The sequence below is a fragment of the Stegodyphus dumicola genome, chromosome 3 (assembly GCF_044657685.1).
Source record: "Stegodyphus dumicola isolate Sdum_Otavi_A_Nest chromosome 3, ASM4465768v1".
Taxonomy (NCBI): Eukaryota; Metazoa; Arthropoda; class Arachnida; order Araneae; family Eresidae; genus Stegodyphus; species Stegodyphus dumicola.
This window is the reverse complement of record NC_140770.1, coordinates 38,844,214-38,866,410: the sequence shown is the minus strand read 5'-3', so window position 1 is coordinate 38,866,410 and position 22,197 is coordinate 38,844,214. Positions and strand designations below refer to the sequence as shown.

Sequence of the window (22,197 nt, the reverse complement as noted above, 5' to 3'; positions counted from 1 at the left end):
TCTTACTGGTATTATAGTAGCGCAGCAAAGCAAAGACGTTACAATATCTAACGGTATTTTACGTCAAATGGCTTTAAGTATCTCTATCACTTTTCAAAGCCCGTTTTGAATCCCTGTGAAAAAAACGCCCCTTTGAGAGTAATATAAAATCTCAAAGCTTACAGATTTTATTTATTTATTTATTTTGTGGCTCCGATATTTTTTTTTAATGGAAAATTTTAAACTGGGAAAATGGAAAGCTAATACATTACGTATACTAAATTCGTAAAATCTGCAACAATCTTAGAAGTTATATTGCGAACAGTCTTAGAGGATAGCTAAATTTTTTATCTATTATTGCGTTCTAAAGAATAGCTAACTCTTTTCAATGTTAATTTAAAGATAAAATTAATCAAAGTCTAGACCTAGCGAAGATTAGATGGCGAAGAGTAGAACAATGGATAAAAATGTGTATATATACTTTTTCGTGTAAACTATTAAAAATTGATGCGAAGTTTGCATTAACTTACGTTGAAACGATTTTGAGACTTCGCGCGAAAACCATTTCTATAAATTATGAGAATTTGCTAACATTACATTGCAATAAGTACATCAATAAACTTGTTAAAAGAATAAGAAAGATTTTAATGATGATTTCTGTGCTCATGGAGAATGCGTATTGTGTCCCAATCTTGAATATAAAGCTGCGAAAGTTTGAATGCAGTGTAATATGAGGCAATAACTATGGAAATTTTAATTGCTCTTTTTGTGAGCAATTTTCAGCATAAAAATGTATTATCAGTCATTTTTTTTTTCAACTTACCATAAGAAGAGATGGTTCTAAATTGAGGTCGATGGGGTTCATCACTATGAAGACCTGCTGATTCTTATGGGTGAGGCCACATGCTTCTTTCAGTTCGGCCTTGCAATAGTACTGCACCCAACCATGTTTTGCCAAAAATGTCGAAGGAAGACCCAAGGGTAGACCCAGCTTGAATGGAAATGTATGAACTCCTGGTGACAAAATCATCACTCGTCCTCCTCCTGAAGGAGCATATTAATATATTACATATAATTTGACGAAGAAATGAACAGCACTTTTTTCCTTCACAAGCAAAAAAAAAAATTAGATGTTGATACTCCTTAGCTTCTTTGCATTTCCTAAATATACACGTTTTTTGCTACAACATAAACTGTTATTAAGTATTATTTGATATTAAATATTGTTAAAGATTTATTGTCAGACTAACTACATATATAAACTGTTATTATGCAGGTAGTTAGATTTCATTCTTTATAGAAAATGTTTTTTAATTTGACATTAGTAAAACATGAATATTTTCGTCATTTAAAACTCTTTTGTAATTGTAAGTATATGACTACTACCAACCATCATTTTTAAATCCGTTTTAAATCCTTTTTTCAATGTGTTTTGAAAAAAGAGAGTCCGTTATTCTGTCCTTTCCTACAAAGGTCGCACAAGAAATCGTACAAATGGATCCGGGAACGATCAAAAGAGACAGTTCCGTTGAAATATGATACGCGGAATTTTTCGAGATTACAATACTTCGTTTACTTCGTACGAGGAAGTAAAAAGAGAAAGAAGTTGTCTTTATTTTTATTTTCATTTTTGAAAAAAGAAATGCAATTTAACCTTTCGATAAATGCATTGTTACTAGATTTTGAACAGGGCATTTCAGGTATTCTAGTTTTGAATACTGTATGAAATAAAACATATAGAAATTAGTTTTCAAAACGGGAAAAACACCACGATTTTGTAATTTTATACAGTTATGTGTCAGATTTATTACATTGTAGGTACTCGTATCATTAAACATTAAAACACTGTTTCCAAACACTGTTTTAAGTAAAACACTGTTTTCACTGTTTTCATTAAAACTGTTTTCATTAACACTGTTTTCATTAAAACTGTTTTCATTAACACTGTGTTCATTAAAACACTATTTTCAGTGTAAGTCAGAGGATGTTTATATAGTTCTACATCAATAACTGCATACATAGTCACCACACATAAAACATGCATACTGTTAGAATAGTCACTCACGTTTAGCAGTGCGAAATAATGTGGTGTAACAGCGTTCATGTCATTTTAGATGAATGAATTATGAGCTATACTGTTCGTAGCTCTACATACTTTTTCATAACTCTTGATTGCATGCTCTAATATTTTTCAGTAGTCTCTTTTTTATGCACATTCTTTTCGGTTCATTGCATTATAGATAAAATACTTATTATGAGCTTCAATAGATTTTCCACTTTTAAATTCCCCCAATTCAGACATTTTATCCAATACAGGTAGTTTGTTTTCAACTCGCTAAAGTATGCAGCCATTATTACAGTCATCACCATACACAAATAAGCAAAGAATTCTAGATTTTACCCTGAAATTATACTGAGGTTCTCAGCACTGCATCTTTTGATTTCCCAGAAGTACAATTTCGCTCTGACTTCTGAATATCGCACTTCTGATAATGAAATTCTTATGTGACTCATGGACCTACTGGCAAGTATGATAGTTAACTTGCAAAACAGTTACTAAAAGTTAGATTACGATATTTTGCTGAATATATATGAAAGTGATTTTTGGATACGAACATCCTAGAAATTACCTTTCACATCAAAATGTATTAATAGCACGTCTCCTATATTCGGCAATGCTTCAGTTTTACGAGTTTGTCTCTTAATTGCTTCAAGCCCGAAGGGCGCAATTCAAGGTCCAGTATTATTGCTAACGAATTATCGTTTGATTCATGCTTATGGATATGTATCAAAAGGAATTAATGAATAGCAGTGAAGATAATGGAGATTGAAAAGCGAACGTCAAAACTGCCAACGGTAGAATTAATATTTAAACTAGTTCTTTAGTTTTCTATATATTCCAACAAAGATGAATTTTGATACAAAAATACGAATAGCGATTTTTATCATGATCATTTTAACCTTAATTTCGTTAAATTGAAACTAACTAATACTTTCCCTTTTAACCGGTATTGGACGGATACCAGATTACAGATTTTTCTTGATAGCTGGATATATACCAGTTCTAGAAATTACTTGCTTATGTTTTGTGATGGCATTAGTAGAAATTGCAGAATACAATGTCCGTATGTAGTGTTTTTGATCTATTGGTCACAATTACATATATAATATGGAAAATAATACAGATTATTTAAAGTTAAAACACATAACATACTTTTCTTTTTATGACAGATATAATTTTTAAAGCATCATTTTAACGTTACCATATATATTATCATATGAAAGGTACGAATTTCTTAGTATGAAGTCATATAACTCCGAATACTTGCTTGCTTAAATGACTGTCACAGCAGTTTTAAAAATTTGTTGTGTATACAATAAAGCTTCATAGCATCATGTACGCACAGAGATGGATATTTCTTGGTAAATCTTATGAAAGTCTGCATTCTTTATCAGCTTCCTTTCACATAACTTTCTTGCTCACAGTATCGTCTTCCCCCTCATCCACCTTCTCCACATGTCCGACTATTTCGTCCTCATGAGAGATTGCTTCTAAATCAGAATTGTCTGCATCCATCAAAGCCTGCATCTCCTCTTTATTAATACTAATACTCTTCGCTGAATATGTAAGTAAGTCTAAGATATCTGACACAGACGCCAGAGGTATTTGAAAACCAGCAGAACCTTTGTAACTGAACTTGTCATCTATGAACGTAATAATAGCTACAATTTACGCCAAGAGCGACGTAAAGTAATATTCTTTCTATTTTTCCAGGAAAGACAGAAAGTAAATATAGCGTCCTTCCTCGAAATTCGGAATACTACTTTGAAAATTCACCCATGGATGTTTAAAGTAGATCGGTAGTTTATTTTGTTATTTCTGGATATTATTCTTTGATTTACTAGTTGGATGATGAGTTTGGTACACTGGGCGGCAGAAATGTAACACGAAAGATTTCAGCATTTAAAGATTCATATTATTAGCCTCTATTGTGTATATTCTCATGTTCCCTCATGTATTCTACATTGTGTACATATCTCATAGGTCTAAATTTCTGATTAAATTTAGACTTTCAAAAATTCCGTTATTTTGATATCGCCGTTACCTAGGGGCCGGTTACAAGCGATTTTACTGTACAATATCACGCTACTTTCAGGCAGGATTTTAGGATTCAAAGAAAGATGCGCTGAATGTTTTTCGAATAAGTCGGTAACTTAAATCAAAGAACGCATTCGATGAATTAATTTTGCAAATATGCTCTTAAAAAATTCTTACCAGCACATAACTTTCAGTTTCATAAGTTTTACCTCGATTGGTTAAACCACGCTGAAAGACAAACGTAGTTTAATTTGTTCAGCAAACTTCTACTTACCGTTTAAATAGTAAATCAAAAACTCATTTTATCCTACGGAATTAATCAATTACAATGGCATTACTAATTACATTACATTACTAATAAAATGCAGTTCGGAAATGACGTCTGGCATGCTTAAAGAAATATATGATAAACTATCTGATATTTCCCAAAGAATATTGATATGGCATGATAATTTATCAAATAAATAACACAAATTGACATCCAAAGACAATTAAATAAAACACCGTTTAGTAATATACTTAGACCAAAGTTAATAATAAGATACAAATGATTGAGTACATGGGTTATTACTTGAGACTTATATATGTTGGTTCGAATGTAGAAGGATTAGTAGAGAGAGTTAAATTACACATTTCGATTGGCAGATTATTTATGCTAAATGTATGAATAATTTATATATATACATACATACAAAAACATATATGACACTAATAACTAATATAATGTATATGAAACATTTTATGTTTCTGTATTATGAGCAGCATTTTGCATCACATTATTACGTTCCTAAAATTTAGTAAAGTACGATGTATAAAGAATTTTAATTACAGTTATTATATGGTTTGATATGTTTCTTTCAACACTGAAAACTGAGGTTTTCTTTTGACACAAGACTTAATTATGCTATTCCAAAAATGTGAGGCATTTAAAATTATTAAAACGAACTGCAGTAAAAAACACTTCCTTTCTAACTGTTATTGTAAAGCTTTTCTCTATTTAAAAAAAAAAAAAACCAAAGAACAATTATCATGAAAAATCAAAAATTTAGGCATTACATTCGTTATATTTGCCAAAGGAAAATTAAAAGTACCGAATACAGTTGAGTTTAAATTGAAGTGGAATATTATACCTGTTGTCTTCAAATAATTCAATTTGAAAGCAATGAGACTATTTTCAAAATAAAAATAATTAATATTTTACGCAGCAGATCTTACGAGGAAGATCTTCAAACCTTGAACTTCAGATTGATTTGGGAATAATATACTCGAATCTGCACGCTCAGAAAGGAAAATTAAGCAGTAACTCTATAAGGTATTCTCCCGCCTTCTTAGCATCCTTTCGTGGTGTAGTGGTCAGCCCGCTCGGCGATTATTCGAGAGATCCATGGTTCGAGCCCCGGTTAAGGCGGTGCTCATTTTTCATCTCTCTTGCTTCGAAATAACCTAATGTCTCTACAGTGGCGCCCGAACTAAAAGTGACTACAGTGGCCGGATCGCACTACAGTGGCCAAATCCCGGTGATGATTATTTATCACCGGGATTTGGCGATTGGGTACCTCAAAAACCCCAGTCGTCCTTTCAAAGGGGTATTATATATTTCTCAGCCTTCTTATCATGCCTTCGTAGTGTAGTGGTCAGCACGCTCGGCGCGTATTCGAGAGGTCCGTGGTTCGAGTCCCGGCGAAGGCATTGCTGATTTTTCATCTCTCTTGCTTCCAAAAAATCCTAATGTCTCTATAACTCTTACCGATAATTCGAAAACAAATATCAAATACGAAGTTTCTTATCTGTAAAAGCAAAATATTCTGACACATTTTATCAGCATCTTGAGTTTTTCAAACGTTCGCAAACCAGTTCTGCATCATTAAATATAATTAAATATTCCTATCTTTATTGTCTATTGTACTGTACACATATGTACAAAAGCAGTTTACAGAGTAAACAATACCGCATACAAATTTCTTTCCAATATTGCCCCTTACAGATTTAGTTTCTTTGATTACGGCAAAATATACGAGGACTATGTGAGTAGAGTAAGGAATGCCTTCATGGAAGACTGTAAGGGAAAATAGATCGCATACATGTTGCACATAGGGAAATTTCGAAAATGCCCGGCAGCCAGTCCATTCGCTGGAATCTGTGCCTGGTTCGAGTCATGAGTATTTAGCAGTTTTATTCAGTCGGTCATTTTGAGTTTACTATTTAAAGGTTTAGTTACTCTAATTACTGTCGATAATGTTACAACTATTTATTGTTACTAAAACGTTTAACTGAGAATAAAACTAGAAAATGAAAAGATACTTACGTATTAACGCAACCACCTTAGCGAAATTCGCCAAATTTTCAAAATGTGCCGAACTCTAGCAACCATGCTCATGACCATTTTTCCAGCAACCATGTTTGTAACAATCCTTCAGTCAGACAACGCCACCCTTTTCGTCTGCATTCTTTTTTGTTGTGTCGACGGTTTTATAAACAAATTGTGATATTTTTTGCCTTACTTTCAAAATATGAGCTTCTAAAAAATGCCAGCTATAGAAGAAACTAAAGTAAAATTTTTGCAGGAATACAGAATTTCGCTGAAAGTTTTCTAACAGGAGGAACAAGGAGATGCGTCTTTTAGATAACCGCTGTTGCTGAGGATTGCGCTAAGCAAATCTCCGCAATTCTATGATTTTTTTAAGCGAAACTAGATCGCTGTGTACTTCGGGAGAAGAAGAGAGCAAGAACGTTACAGAAAGATTTGAAGAAAAATATACATGTTTTTTAAGTATCACGTAATCTTTATTTAAAACAAATCTGTATTTTAAATTGCTAATGTATGTTTTCTTTTCCTATGTTGATAATGTTTACCGATATACGATAAATATCAATAGCTTGGAGCGAGTGCGCTGGCTGCATGCGCATTTTCATGGTTTTGCCCATGTGTAACGTTATACGAGCCAGCCCTTAGAAAGTCTTTCACAAAGGCATCCCTCCCGTTAGGCAGATAGCCCTCGAAGTTTTGCCATAATCGCATACAACTAACAATTTCGGAATTTTTCGAAAAAAAAAAAAGAAAAGGCAAAAGGCGCGAAAACAACCAACCGGCACTCGTAAAGTAAATTTTACCTTTTCATCTGTAAGAAATTGCCAAATTGAGTCAAGGTAGTTGCGTTAATACGTAAGTACCAATGGAAATTGCTATCAGATCTCTGAATTCCATGTTCTCTGGGAAAACTTTTGAACGAAGAAAACATTAGTAATATTTGGCATGATGGTATTTACTTTATATCCTAACTACGTAAAGACCAACAGCGGCCGAGATTACTCGTGTAAACTAAAACACAAGAAAAGATTTACATGAACTACGTATTTTCTATTGGAAATTAAAATGCTACTATAAAGTTACAGAAATTACTTACTGTTTAAAAATAAATCGTAATTTTTAATTTTAAAAACTAAAAAATATTGTTATAATTTTTATCATAAGTTTTGCGGATTATGTCTAGGAGATGTGAAACCTGTTTTCTGCAATATATATTCACTTATGCAATCTAATATTTTCCATAAACTGCGTATTAGTTATTCGTCAGTCATTGTTATCGATGTCTAAAAATAAATTATAAAATAATTTTAAGCTTTATCTTAGCGTAAGTAATTACTTTAACAGTTTCTGTAATACTAACATATATTTTGCAGTATTTTGAAGGCCGTAAATCGAGTTATATGAAACTTATATGAAAACATTGCAAGATTTGCTTTCTTTAGCTTTACTTTATACGGTACATTAGATTTGAAATCAATAAGGTAAACGAAGCATCGAACATAAAAATACGTCGTGTGCAATATTCAACTTTAGTCATATACGAATAGCAAAATAGGGAAAACTGTTAAATCACTTAGAAATAAACACTGTAGCAAAATTTAACTTGACTTTTATGAAAACAACTTTTGTTGTTTAATCAGAATTACAGATATGGACTGAAATGAACTCAAAAAAAGCAAACTGAAACAAGAAGTAATAGGGATGTGTACATTCTGATGTTCGTGTGATATACCCTGCGTGAAAAAGGGCAATGAGCCGAGACGTTGAATTGGTTTTTCATTAGATTTCGTTCAAGAGGCAATAGTTTCCCCCCACGGTTTAGCTTACAAATCCCAAGTGAAGTGAAAACTTAATGAAGCGGTTTACCTCCTGCAAAGTTACTGATTTGCGCAGTTTGCTAAAATTCTGAAGTATTTCCAATTTTACTCTTCTCATTTGTTTGGCGATCATAATTCACATTTAGATGGCGGTAATTCTTTTATTATTTTACATAATTTTTTTTAATCTTAAGGCTTAGAAGCTTTCAAATATTCTAATAAATGTTTTGGCAATCAGCTTACGAATATGGTATCGAGTAACAAATAAAGAGAAATTAAATTTTTTCTCTTTATTTGATTATCTTACGTTAGTGAAAAAGAATTTGAAAACTCGTTGTTTCATATTTGTATTATCCCAAATGCTTCACATTTGTACTGTCCCCAACGAAAATAATTCATATTTGCAATAAAGTTAAAAGCTCATTTGGCTCCTTAATTTATCCCTGAACAGAAGTAAAAACATCGTGTTTGCTCAAACAGAACATTTGTACGAACAACACCCATAGCAGCACATAATGACAATCCCCGTTTAACAGCGGTTCGTACTTAAATAATAAAATCTACATGACATTTCTGAAGCAGAGTCTTTAATACATTCTCGCACGCATACTGTGTATGCATAAGTATGCGTGATAATTTTTGCTACAATAACTCAAAATAAAACACATCTCTCCCTTAGTTGAGTATTTATCGGGAATAGCGGAACCCATCAAATATTTAGCATCTTATCATTCAGAATCATTATCCAAGATGGACTGTGTGAGTAGAATGATATTACACTCGCGAGAAAGGGGAAGGGGACATGGACAACTGAAGCTTACGCAGATTTGAACTTATATCTCTAAGTACGAATTATCCGTCAGCCTCCGCTAACTGATATTTTTAAGTACGAATTATCAGTCAGTCTCCGCTCACTGTTAGACTGTTCGGCTGACAATGACACGTATTTAAAACTTATCATATCTTAAATCGTATAATTTCATTTATAATGTTTTTTCATTAAATTTTGCATGAAATAGATCTAATCATAATTTGGATTTGAAAAAAAAAAAAAACAGTAAAAGTTTTATAAGATATTGTTTCAAATTTTATTATTTTGCATGCTTTAATATAGTTTACTTAATGGCATGACGATTACTTAAATATGTCAAAGCACACTAAAACTACCTGAAGAGGAAGGATACCTTCGAAGAGGACTTTTTAATGGAAAGATGCCCCTATTCATGTTACACTGAAAAGAAAAACCAACCATACAGCCAGCCCACACGTCTAGGATCTAACATTGGTCGAACTCTCAATATGCAGCAGTCTTAACCACTCGGTAACTGACGAAGCAGTAACGTAATGAATGCAACTCATTACATTTATTCTTTAGAATGCATTGATAAACATACTAAAGCTAAAAACACCGAGTTAATTTAACCTTTCTCTTATGTCAATTGAAAATACTGATTTAACAACTAGACCTGTATTTTCTATATGCCGCTTTTTATCGTCATTTTTTTATGAATTCCTTTCATCTTAAAAATATTCATTCCACTAGTACAAAGTTATGATTTAAACATTTTTCTAAATGAATTAAAGAATAAATCCAGAAAGCAATACATGTAAAAATGTTTTTAAAAAACTAAAATAAATAAAACTCACAATAACAGATAAAACAAAATTTTAAACTCAGTAATTTTTCTGTTATCTGACATTCAAGTTTTCACATTTGCTTTACGCTTGATTAAAAGATAATAGAAGCGAAAGTAAAGTTAGGGCTTTACCAACACAGTGTGCTTTGAACTGTGTTGAAACACAGTTAAAATGCTGTTGTTGCTTATGCTCACTTGTCTGACGTAGTTATGATTACGCCTGTCGTTGGCAACAGCCTTGAGCTCCATTCAGGTGACAGTGCAAGTTCCGCCTCCAATTTTGACGGATAGTATCCCGGGGATGCGGGTCCGAGGGTCTCGCACCGCTCTTCCCTTCCACCAAACAACACGAGGGGAATATCGGCTAGCCGCATGCCGCCATGCCGCACGGACACTATACATTTACAAACAACCATGCCTTCTCCGGGATTCTAGCCCTTCAGCACAGCAATCAACGACGCTAACCACTATACGAGCTGGGCGGTACAGTTGAAATACTTTGCTTGAATGCCTCTTTTTCGAGTTTCCTAACAAACTCTTTCCCAGTTTTATGCGAAGAAACAGAAATACTGCCGATTTTGTGATAGTGTTGTTTTTACTCATATAAAAGGAAATAGAATCACTTTAATTAACATCGAAAATTTTATTACAATTTTATACATATTCTTATTCATTCTCAATTAAATATTAATATGGTATTTTATCTAGCATGAATAGTTCTCAAAATTGAAAATACAGACATACTTTTATTCAAATAAGAAGTCTGTTACAAGATAATCTGGAGACCACTAAAATCTTCTCACTTGGAGCTTGAGTTATACAGTTTGGTTAAAACCTAATTTTTTCATTAGGGTCCTTATTGAAATAAAAAAGCATATTAAATTTTAGACGTTCGCCACTGGAAAACATAACTTAAAGAAAAAATAAGAGTAACTTAGCAAACAATTTTTATTGGTATTGATTATTCATCTACATTTCTACATGTACTGATTATTCTTCTACAATTTTTATTGGTATTGATTATTCGTTATTTAAAAATCTCAAAATCCGTTTCTTAAATTGATTTTCCATAGGGAAAGCGTCTACTTAGCATACCAGTTTATGCGAGTTAGGAACGAAAATAATACTAATACATTTATTATCGCATTTATTTTGGTTTTCAAACAAACAAAAGGAAAAAAAAAAACAAGATACAGTGCATCATAAAAAATATTTCAGACCTCAAGCGCGATTAAGAAAAGCAACTATATGGCCATTCAGTAACTTAATTCTTGTAACATGATATTTAAATTACGTCGACAATCTGCTCTACCTGTTTATCACCTTCCTGGTTTCCCGCATTCCAGAATGAGAAAGCAAAAAAATCTGTCAGATTTATTACCCACCTAGTTTTACGAGAATAACCTTTCCTGAAAGCTTGTTTAAAAATAAGTGCATAAGAAAGTGTGACTTAAAAGCAATCTTTGGTTTACATTAAAGTGACTCTTTTTTGTTTTCCTCCAGAATGAATTTTTTCATTTTAAAATTCGCTCTTTTAAACTAATTTAATACCTTTATTTTCAGAAACATGATATACGTGATGTTTTCACTATTTTATTTTCTTAAATCAGTTTAAGAAATTATTTATTTCCGAACTGTTTGAAGCGAATTTGTAAAAACTTTGGTTTTCATTGGAATTTAATCCTCTTACTTTACTCGATCAAGCGCGCACTTACATACCAAGCTACTGAAGCCAGTAACCGGTACAGGTATTAGACTGAAAATGAAACCTGAATTATTTAAGCTTGATTACATGACATAAGAACCATTAGCAGACTATTCATGTAAACTGATCGTTTCAGTAAATCCTGTGTGCATGTCTGTATCTAATTTAACATAAGGGATTGAACAGTTAGTCAGTAAAGGCAAATTTCAGCCACTTTGTCAAACGAATGGGAGAAAATAAACCCATCTATTATATAGGTAGATTTAATAAGATGCGGACAAATAAACTGCGATACTATTAATTATGGGAGTGCAGTATAAAGCCAACACATTTTCAAAACATTACTTTATGGAGCAGATGAATGTATGGAATATTATTTAGTTATGAATATTTGATAAGTCCATGCAACACGTTTTATATATCCGATAAACATGAAAAATGTGACAATACACACAGTTACCATGTAGAGACATTAGGTATTTTTCATACGGCAGAAGCGAAAAATGAGCAATGCCCTCACCGGGACTCGATCCACGGACCTGTTGAATAGGCGCCGAGTGTGCTGACCATTACACCACGAAGGCATGCTAAGAAGGCGGGAGAAATATCTTATATACTCACCCTTTTGAAGGACGGCTAGACATTATGGATCCCAAATGCCATATGCTGGTGGTGGAGAATCATCATCCACCACCTTTTTTAGTTCTGGCGCCACTGTAGAGACATTAGGTTATTTCGAAGCAGGACAGATGAAAAATAAGCAATGCCCTCGCCGGGACTCGATCCACGGATCTCTCGAATCCGCGCCGAGTGTGCTGACCGTTACACGACGAAGGCATGCTAAGAAGGCGGAAGAAATACCTTATAAAAATTCTACTAGATGTTTCATATTTACAAATATCTAATCACTACAAGCTTTACAAATGCAAATATTATAATACATATGTTTGATAATACTATGCAGTTATAATTCTAGGCATAATTATGAAAGGTATTTACAAAAAATTTTCCACAGTAAGTTATGATATCTTATGTGCAGCTTTACGAAGACTTGAAAGAATAGCTCAAGTCCACAAAACCGAGTAAGTGGTATGCACAACTATGGTTACTGCGAAAAGTTAGACAATATGCTCAAAATATTTGCAAATTTTAAGAAATAAAGGAGAATATAAGAGAAGAAGGAGATAAAATGCAAGATGCAAACTATTAAAATTATCAAAACAATATAAAGTAATTACAATACATACTACAGCATTTTACAAATTGCAATATAAATTGTTTTGTCAGAGTTTGTAGAATGTTATGCAAAACTGTAATAGCAGCAGCAAAAATCATTTAAAGACTTAACTAAAGTTGTTACCAGTTTCATAGATTGCTATATCCTACACTGCATATGTTTATTGCTTAATGCATTTTTGGTCTCTGCATCGAACTAAACAATGTTAATTTTCAAAGGTGACCATTATAGAATAGCATATGATGAATATAAAGCCCATGGAGAAATACAGGTCCATTTTTGCAAATCTCGCGTATGGTCATTACGCATCTTGCTTCAGTAGACGAGGGTGTGAAATATGGCAGATCTGTATGACAGTCTATCAGGATTTTGAAGGCACGAAATACAAAAAAATCAGAGATATCCTCACAGGGTTCGAGTTCGGACTTTCCAGTTGCTAGTCGGACGTACTTCCAGTGACACTACGAAGGCACGGTGCATAGAAGGGGAAATTCATACAGTTGAGTGATTTCTCTTGACTGCGTGATTGCAAGATCCATCATTAAGAGGATAATATCTGAAGCTTGTTGCTACTTTAGTCAAAAGGAAGTAGATGTACATAACAAGGCATCTGGTTTGAAGTACTATCCTGTGCGTTTACGAGTGCTGTAAAATACTTGAAAATGTAAATGAATGAATTGACGGAATATCTTTTTTTTTCCTTTCCTCTTAAAAGCCAGCGGGTAGTACTTGCTCAATGTCCAGTAAATGATGTATATAATCTTATCTGCATCAACTCCGACTGCTTGCAGTAAACACATAACAGAGATTTTTGAAAACACATACAAACGCTCAAGGTTTTTTACTATACTTCACAGTAAACTAAAACTACTAAAAATATATATCATCAATATTCACACACAAGCAAGGATATTGGTACAGTTCCAATTATAATTTTTAAGTTCATCTTTCAACATCTAACTTACCTCCCACTGGCGGACCTTCTCCTAACATTCTCATTTTGAAATCAATATAGTTTTCTTTGTCATTGTAGTTGGAACTTCCTCTATCGGAAAGTCGGACAACGCCTTCACCTAGTATGTGGAAATATAAGCCTGAAAGAGAAACGGTATACTTCATCAGAGATAAGAAAATTAACATTATCCATAATAAAATTTATGCCAAATCAATCTATCTTTTATTTCAAAATTTAAAAACACCTAGCATAAGCCTATGCGGAGACTTCCTTAACCTTATTTGGTTAATTATTAACCTTATTTAACTTTATTTACTTAGATAACTTTATTTTATTGCCTAATCTTATCAGGTTAGTCTAAATTCATGTATTCCTCAAGCATTTAGAGCATAAATGAACTTTGAATCACATAAAAAGCTATATTAATGATAGACTACTCTTCTTTGTTGCTTGTAGACTATATTTAATCCTCCCCTTACGCCTACCAGCTATAGTATATATTCAATACTTATGAACTATATTTTTAGCTTTAGAGGCTAACATATGCATGTCTCTGGAAAGGCGTTTAAAATATTAAAATAGTCTATTCGGAGGGCATGAGTTCGGGACAGAATGCTGAGCCATTTTAAAATCATATTCTAAAAAATGCATCATTATTACGAAACGTAATCTGTGAGCAGTACGTTTTATGCCTTACTATAACTTGTTGCATTGTACCATCTCCTTTTGTATCTTGGGCCCACCAGCGGCCGAGCGGTAAAGTCGCTGAACACTGGTAGTTCGGTTCGAGGTTCGAATCCCGCGAACGGGCTGGCTGCATGGGTGTTTTCGTGGTTTTCCCCATGTGTAACGTGTATACGAGCCAGTTTCCCTTAGAAAGTCCTCCACGGAGGCATTCCTTCCCTTAGGCAGATAGCCCTAGTGTGTTTTGCCATTATTAAATACACCAACACCAACACCTTTTGTATCTTGAAGGAAAATCACATCTCGTATTCGGTTGTGTTTAATATCCTTATCATCATAAGATGATAAGAATATTATCATCATAAAGATTCATATCATAAAGATCATAAAGATTGTGCGAGGCTCTCGTGTGACCACACCAACTCGCCAACTCTAGATAAGGCTGGACGTGGTGCTTTACTGATTAACCTAATGGCAAAGGAACAATGCCCACGTCCTCCGTCGCTTATAGCTTATCATCATAAAGAAATTATCTAGAAAGACATCTCCAAGCTCAGATTGCATTAACAATAACGTCGTCGATCTGTTTCTTCAAATAGCGTATGCCCTTACCCCTTTTGAATTCCTAGACATATACACCCAAACGCTTAAAGACTGGAGAAGTAAAATTGGGTGGAAAAAATAACAGTAGCCCAGACGATCCGCATTCCTTCAATTTAGACCTTCAGTTTGCTAACAACGCGAAACCACGGGAGGTCTTGATAGGCGCGTGACACTTTTGAGAAATATGGATGGATGCGAAAAGATAAGCAAGAATTAACCGCCATGTAGACTGTGGAATTTGTATTCAAGGTCAAAGAATTTTACAGCCATCCTAGTGAAAATCTTTGGAAATGTTTGTGTAGCATCGACGCTGAGAACCTTCGAACACGGCTACGAAAATTAATAAGAGAGTATTAATCATTGAGTCACTAACTGTCATATAAATGAAGAATTTAAAGAGGTTTAGGGCAAGTCTTTAGCTTCGGTGTTGAATCTCAGTTTGAACAAAATTCGTTGAATCACTCTGATGTTACGAAATAATTTGAAACAGAAATAAAATTTAAGGGAAAATGTATGAAGTTAGTTAATCATTTAAAGGGGATTTGACGATCATTTTAATATTGCAAAAGAAAGGTTATTTATTCAGTTTAAAGGACGGATTTAAAAGCAACTTCGAGAATGTAAGTTCCTTATTTCGAGATAGCGTCTTAGAACGCTTTATTTAGTGAAAATGTGATAGTTATAATTACTATATGCATATTACTCATGCGTTTCCCTTGTTTTGCCTAAATGAATGATAAGTTGGATAGAGAGAGAGGAATGAATGAAATACATAGTTGTAACGATCGTGGAATTACAGGAAACTGCCAGAAATGTATCTTTGTTTTTGTATAAAAATTTATAAGTTCATTAGGTTATTTTGAAGCAGGAGATATGTAAAATGAGCAATTTCTTCGCCGGGACTCGAACCTGGAACTCTCGCTACGCGCCGAGTGTGCCACTGTTAGACCAAGAAGGCATGTGGAAAGGTGGGAGAAAATACCTTATAGCAGCGGTTCCCAACCTTTTGAATAATGCGTACCATCCAAACAAAAATTGAAAGCCTTCAGTACCACCACTACAAAGTACTACTATAACCACCACTCTTGAACAAAGCTCAGAAAGCATAAATTTACGAGTGTTAGAGAAAAACCTCTATCAGGATGTTGGGGTTTTAATTTTTGAATTTAATTGTTAAAAATACTTTGCCTGTTTGCGTACCACATATTTTTCTCTTACGTACCACCAGTGGTACGCGTACTACTCGGTTGAGAAGCCCTACCTTACAGGTTTTACAGGAGCTGTAAATTCATTTTCTTAAATGCTTGCTTATTATTTTATAACCTATATTTTGTACTAACAAACTTTAATTAATATGCCAGAACTTTTTCCCGCTAATTTCATACGTTCTTCTCATTTTGGTAAGAGTTACTTGGTCTTCTTAATTTGAAAGCGAAGTGTCTTTGGATGTTCATTCTTTCTTATTATTAATTCTAAGCATGAATCTTTTCATTAGGATTTCATGTATATTTCATTTATATGCCTCTTGCATTACTTTCTGTATGAAACTAAATGTGCTTTAATTCCAGAAATATCCCAATCTTCATTGTTAGATTTGTGTAAAAATTACAAAAATGTAGAATTATTATAGGCTAACTCATGAATTAAAAAGAAAGAAGCTTGTATCTGAGGCATGAATTTTAGACTACGATAGATGTGCACATCAATAGAGTAATTTAAATTTCACACGTAAAAACACGTAAATTCTCACATGTAAATTCTCACACGTAAATGAGCGCAGTAATTTTACATAATGATAAATGCATTGTTAGTTTTATTGTACATTAAATTTTCTCACATACTGATTTCGAACTGATTTTCATTACCTTTATTCAAACCCATAATAATATATTCAAGTAACATATAGTTAGAATGTACTCATTTCGTGTAATTCTTCCCATTTATATGCTCCATTATTATTAACACATGATTATTTTCATTTAATTATTTTATGTTTTACTTATTTTCCTTTGTTAACTTGAGCATGGCCTGTTATGACCATAAAATCAACTTGTTTTGTTAGGTGGGTCGGGCTACGCACACTTCTGGTGTGCTCCCCCTTTCTGGTATTTTTATATACTCTCCCTTTTCTATAGAGCGACCGGAATTCGGTGACCCAATCGCCAAATCTCAGTGGTGACGAATTATTGTTCACCACCTTTTAGTTCGGGCGCCACTGTAGAGTCATTAGGTTATTTTGAAGCAGGATTTGTGAAAATGTACAGTGCTGTCGCAGAGACTCGAACCTGTACCTTTCGAATACGCGGTGAGGGAGCCGCCGTTACAAAGTATTTTGATCAAATATGAAGTAATTAAAATATAGTTTCTAAAACATTGTTTATACGACATATTAATTACAATGCGAAAATAGTTATAATGCGATTCAATAATATGCAATAAATGAAAGAGCTTTCGTAATATGACGACAAAAGAAAATCTTGCAACATAACCGTTGCTTTTCATTCGAAAGTTCAGTGCTCGACTTCAGACAAGAGTATGTTGAAGTTTTCAAGATTTCCTTGTTTCCAAATCCTTTTTTTATCCTATATTGATCCATCAGCCAAAGAATTGAATGCTCTAGCTTACCCATAGAAGAATGGTTTGAGTAGATACAGCGAAGTACTTAAGGATCAAATAAGTGCTTAAACCTTCGTATAATAATTTTGTTTTAGCAACATCCAAGAGAAGTCTTCCTCATATCTAAACAAGTGTTTCAAGGTAAATATTTAGTGTAGTGTCAAATGCGCAACTTTTCGAGAGCAATTTAGTTATAGTTCAATATAAAAACTTTCCAGGAAATTTCTTACTTAAAAGAAATCTTAATAGTGAAATGAATTACTATTAAATATACCAATAAATAAATAAACATAGCTTAGTCTGGCAAATTGGACCTAAGCAAAAATCAGTTTTAATTTTGCATTTTGTCGATGACAACTAACTGGTAATTGTTGCGCATTTCGAAGAAATTTGGCCTCAACTGATAAGTAATTAATGAACATTAGTAGTACGACGGGATTCACGCCTTCTATAAAAAGACGCTTGTATGTATGGTGATATGGGTCTAGTGACAATGTATAAAGTAATTTAAAAAATTCGAATAAGCAATATAAATATTTTTTAATTGATTAACTGGTAGTACTTGGCTTTAATTAAGTACCAGTCTTTGCCACGTACATCGGTTATTCTGAGCCTTAAATTATTTTGCAAATTTTCTGATTAGAAGGAATAAATGTTAAAAATAAGGTACTGAAAAAGGTATCGCACTAGTTCCCTAATTTGGCCCTTTCAAAACTATGTCTAAACCAAAAACAAACTCAGTTTTATTCCTGAACCACAACTGGGCACATATGACATAAATACTTTTTAAAAGAACTTATCCATTGATCCATTCTACATAAAATTCAAACTTGATGAAAATACGATTAATTAATTACTTAGCTGTCATTCTTGCTTTCTTCTTAAATTATAATCTCCATAATCTTTGTCCCTATTGTCAACATAAGCACAAAAATGGCTCTTGTATTTCTAAAACAGTGATAGTACCCCAAGACATAATGTAATTAATTACACGTACTTATCTGAAAGGTTAGTATATTTTATTTCATGAATATGCATGAGCTTAAGTTTGTTGTAAACAAATTGTTGCATGTTAACTCATTCTTAATGAGTTCAAACGCAGTGAAATGCCTAATTTAAAATGTAGTGCAAAATGTGAAATATTCAGACAATGAATCATTAAACTAACTATTAAGGTATCTGGTCTTACATTTAACAGCTGGCCTGCAGTTTGTTCCTAAATTTGGAAAGAAAACTAAAAATTAGTTTTAGTGAAATATTTTTTAAATATTAATTTTTTTTAGATTTTCTATTCACTGTTGCTTAAACTGGCCCTTTTACAGATATTTTTTCTAGTTAATTAATGATCAACTGAAATTAAACAAAACATCTAATTGACAGAAACCAATATTTCTTCAAGTTTCTTTACGGAAAATGTTGGAAGACGAAAAGCTTCAAAGGGCGAAAAGATTTCGGATTTTTACATGAGTTTTCGGTTTTCAAATTTTTATTTATTTATTTTTTTTTCATTCTTATTATCCCATTACAAACATTTTGAGATTACTTTTAATACTCAGACTTTTCATTTTTCGTTAAACTGTAGAAACATCAAGTTATTTCAAAGCAGGAGCGATGAAAAATGAGCATTGCCCTCGCCGGGACTCGAACCACTGACCTCTCGAATACGCGCCAAGCGTGCTGACCACTACACCACGAAAGTATGCTAAGAAGGCGAGAGAAATACCTTATGAATGGTTTTATATGATTTGGTTTTAACATATACTTTATTTTTAAGGATTTTCGTATATTTTTGGATTTTAATTTTTCTTTACGCTTATTTATTGTTGCGTGCATACGGGTTGGTAATGGATTTAATGCACATAGAACCGATGAGAATTAAGAAATTTATTTTCATAAGCGAAATACTTTATAGCTCTGGAACTTTCCTCAAAGGTACTCGTACAGCTCTTTTTAATATGACAGAGCACAATCATTAATTCCCACCTCAAACTAATAAGAAGGTTAAACACAACGCAGTGCAGCGCATGTAAAGAACAAAGCTCGTACAAAGATCTACCAATGCTCTAAAGTCAACTTTGAACCAAAAACATCAGTTGAGAACTGATGCTCTCTCCGGTCTATTATAGTTCCCACCACCACCACCGAGGAATTTCCAGTATTTTCCATTTCTAGAAATTACTGGAAGGCATACTGGATTAAATTACATGTAAGGCCGGATACGGTTACAGTTACAAATAGGAATCAGTTACAGTACCAATAACAGTTATAGAGAGACCAAACCTAAATGTCTCCAAATGGTCGCCAAATTTGGCGACTTTTGGCAATTTCAGCGCCAACGGCAGCTTGGCTATATCTCGCCAGTTTAGCTAGATAGCCATTTACTTCAATTTTAAAAGGACCTGACCCTCTAATCTTATTTTTCCGGCGCAGCTTCGCTTTTGTTTGAGGCATTTCATGTTACATAATACAAGAGAAACTAAGATTTTACATATAATTTAAGTAAAATTATTTACATACAAGGAAGTTCGTTATATTATTATATGCGGATTTTGTAAGTTTGTGATTAACAGGCAATTTTCAAAATCCTAAAAATAAACCTCTTGCATATGCTTATTATTTTCAATTCTCCGATTTCGTATTCTGAAAAGGAAAATTATTTCGAAGTAATTTGAGAATGATTCTTACATTCGAGAGAAATATATATTCTAAGCCTTGTGCATAAATGTTCTACTGCAATAAATGCATATAACTACGTTTTGAATAAATAAGACTTCTGTTAAATAAGTAAAAAGATCTCCACGTGGCGTTAACTTAGGATAAAGTAATTAGATAGCAAAATTTGTCTTTCAGCTTTGCCGTTTCGAGTGTGTTGTTTTAATGTAAGACTTCATGTTCTATATCTTTAATTTTGGGGAGCTCAAATTTTAAAGTAGCATTTCTCTAACAACTGCTTGCTTTGAAATTATTTCAAGTGTTAAACTGAAATCTGCGTATTGAGATCATATGACAATTTCCCTGTAATCTCACTATTTTTATATTTCTTAATTTTTTTAATTTAATTCAATTTTTGTTTTCCAAAATGTTAGGTTGTCATCTAAAGTTTTCATAATGTAATTTTTTATTATTTCTTCTGCGATGATACATTAACTATTGTTATAATTCAATTCATAAACTAGGATTCTAATTTATTTAGACCTAGATAACTTATTTTTTGTTGTTGTTTTCATTTTCCGTCTTACCTCTTTCTTGTATATTTTGTCGAATTTTTGCTTCCTATTTCTTTTTAAATTTTCATTGGTTTCCTCATAATGCTATCTATGGTAATCCTAAATCTCAAAACTTGTAATCTTAAATCTTCTATTAATTTCTTGAAAAATTATCCTGAAACCCCAACGTTGTTCAGATGTTCATGCATCTCAGTTTGCATATAAATTATACAAATATTATCATATTATCTTCTTTTAGAGGTTAATATCTGTGGATGAGTTTTTGCATAATTTTAAGTTTCAAACTGGCTTCATTTATGTAACTAGCTTTTTTGCATCGTCTAAACCAAATAATTTAATCCGAACCAATTCATGTGACCATCAATTTAAATTTCTATTCGCATAAAATAAACATTCTTTCGTACACGAGGAAATTGAAATTTGAAGGTATTAAATTAAATTTCCCTAAACTTTTGATAAAAGACTCTTTCTTTTCGGCCTAAAATTAGTTGAATACTTCGATAATTTTTTATTAAAGAAGAAGAGAAAAACTTAAATCTTTCAGACTTTATATTACGCCCAGAGGGGCGTTTTTTTAAAGTTTTGCATGTTACATTTATTTATTATATATCATGTTTATCGCATTTAAACCATAAAATTCAAATCAACAGCAGTATCACAAAATAATTGGCCGCTTGAAATAAAAATGTTTTTTTCGTACAGTGTTGCCATTCCTCGCTTTGAAATAGTTTTAATTTGTTAATCAAAAATTCGTTAAAGTTTTACAAAATATGAAAGAGATAAGTAAAACAAATTCCAAATTTGTGCTTCCAAATGCCCATATTCGAGTGGAGGACTACGTTATTCAAAATTTGATGTCTCTAGGTACCGTTATGTTTTCACAGTGCAAGAAACATACATACATTCATGCAGATTCTTCATTATCTAATTTCTTTAAGGACATACATATTTTTAAGGAATATAGGACTCTAATATTTGGTGGCAACAATTTGAAAAGTGAAATGCCGTTTACAGTGAACCAACGCAAAATGCCAAAACGAAATTAATAGCCCTTCTGGATAAATTGCTCCTTCGGGCAAAAAATAATAAGTATCGATAATCGAACAAATATTTTGATTCATTAAATTAAATGAATAATTTTAAATTAAGGAAAAGCATAATAATGATTTGAATCATGATTTCCTTCGCTGCTTACATTGGCTATCAGAGTGGAGTCTAGAAAAATTGATATTGATATCTTTAAATAATGATCAGTAACGGGTAAATAAATAGGCATGTTTCCTGTTTTTCCTTAAGCTGTTTTTATCCTTTATTTTAAGAAGTCGCAGCA

General features: G+C 32.8%; 1 protein-coding gene across 1 annotated transcript in view; it reads right to left on the bottom strand.

Moving 5' to 3' along the window:
* The window catches only part of LOC118182586 (arrestin domain-containing protein 4-like), a 118,269-nt gene that overhangs the window by 26,471 nt on the left and 69,601 nt on the right, over positions 1 to 22,197 (bottom strand). Inside the window, exons 3-4 of the mRNA XM_085812779.1 lie at positions 13,748 to 13,876; positions 803 to 1,023 (exon numbers count right to left, since the gene is read on the bottom strand). Of these exons, the coding sequence (XP_085668905.1) occupies positions 803 to 1,023; positions 13,748 to 13,876 (350 nt within the window). The remainder of the gene's footprint in view (positions 1 to 802; positions 1,024 to 13,747; positions 13,877 to 22,197) is intronic.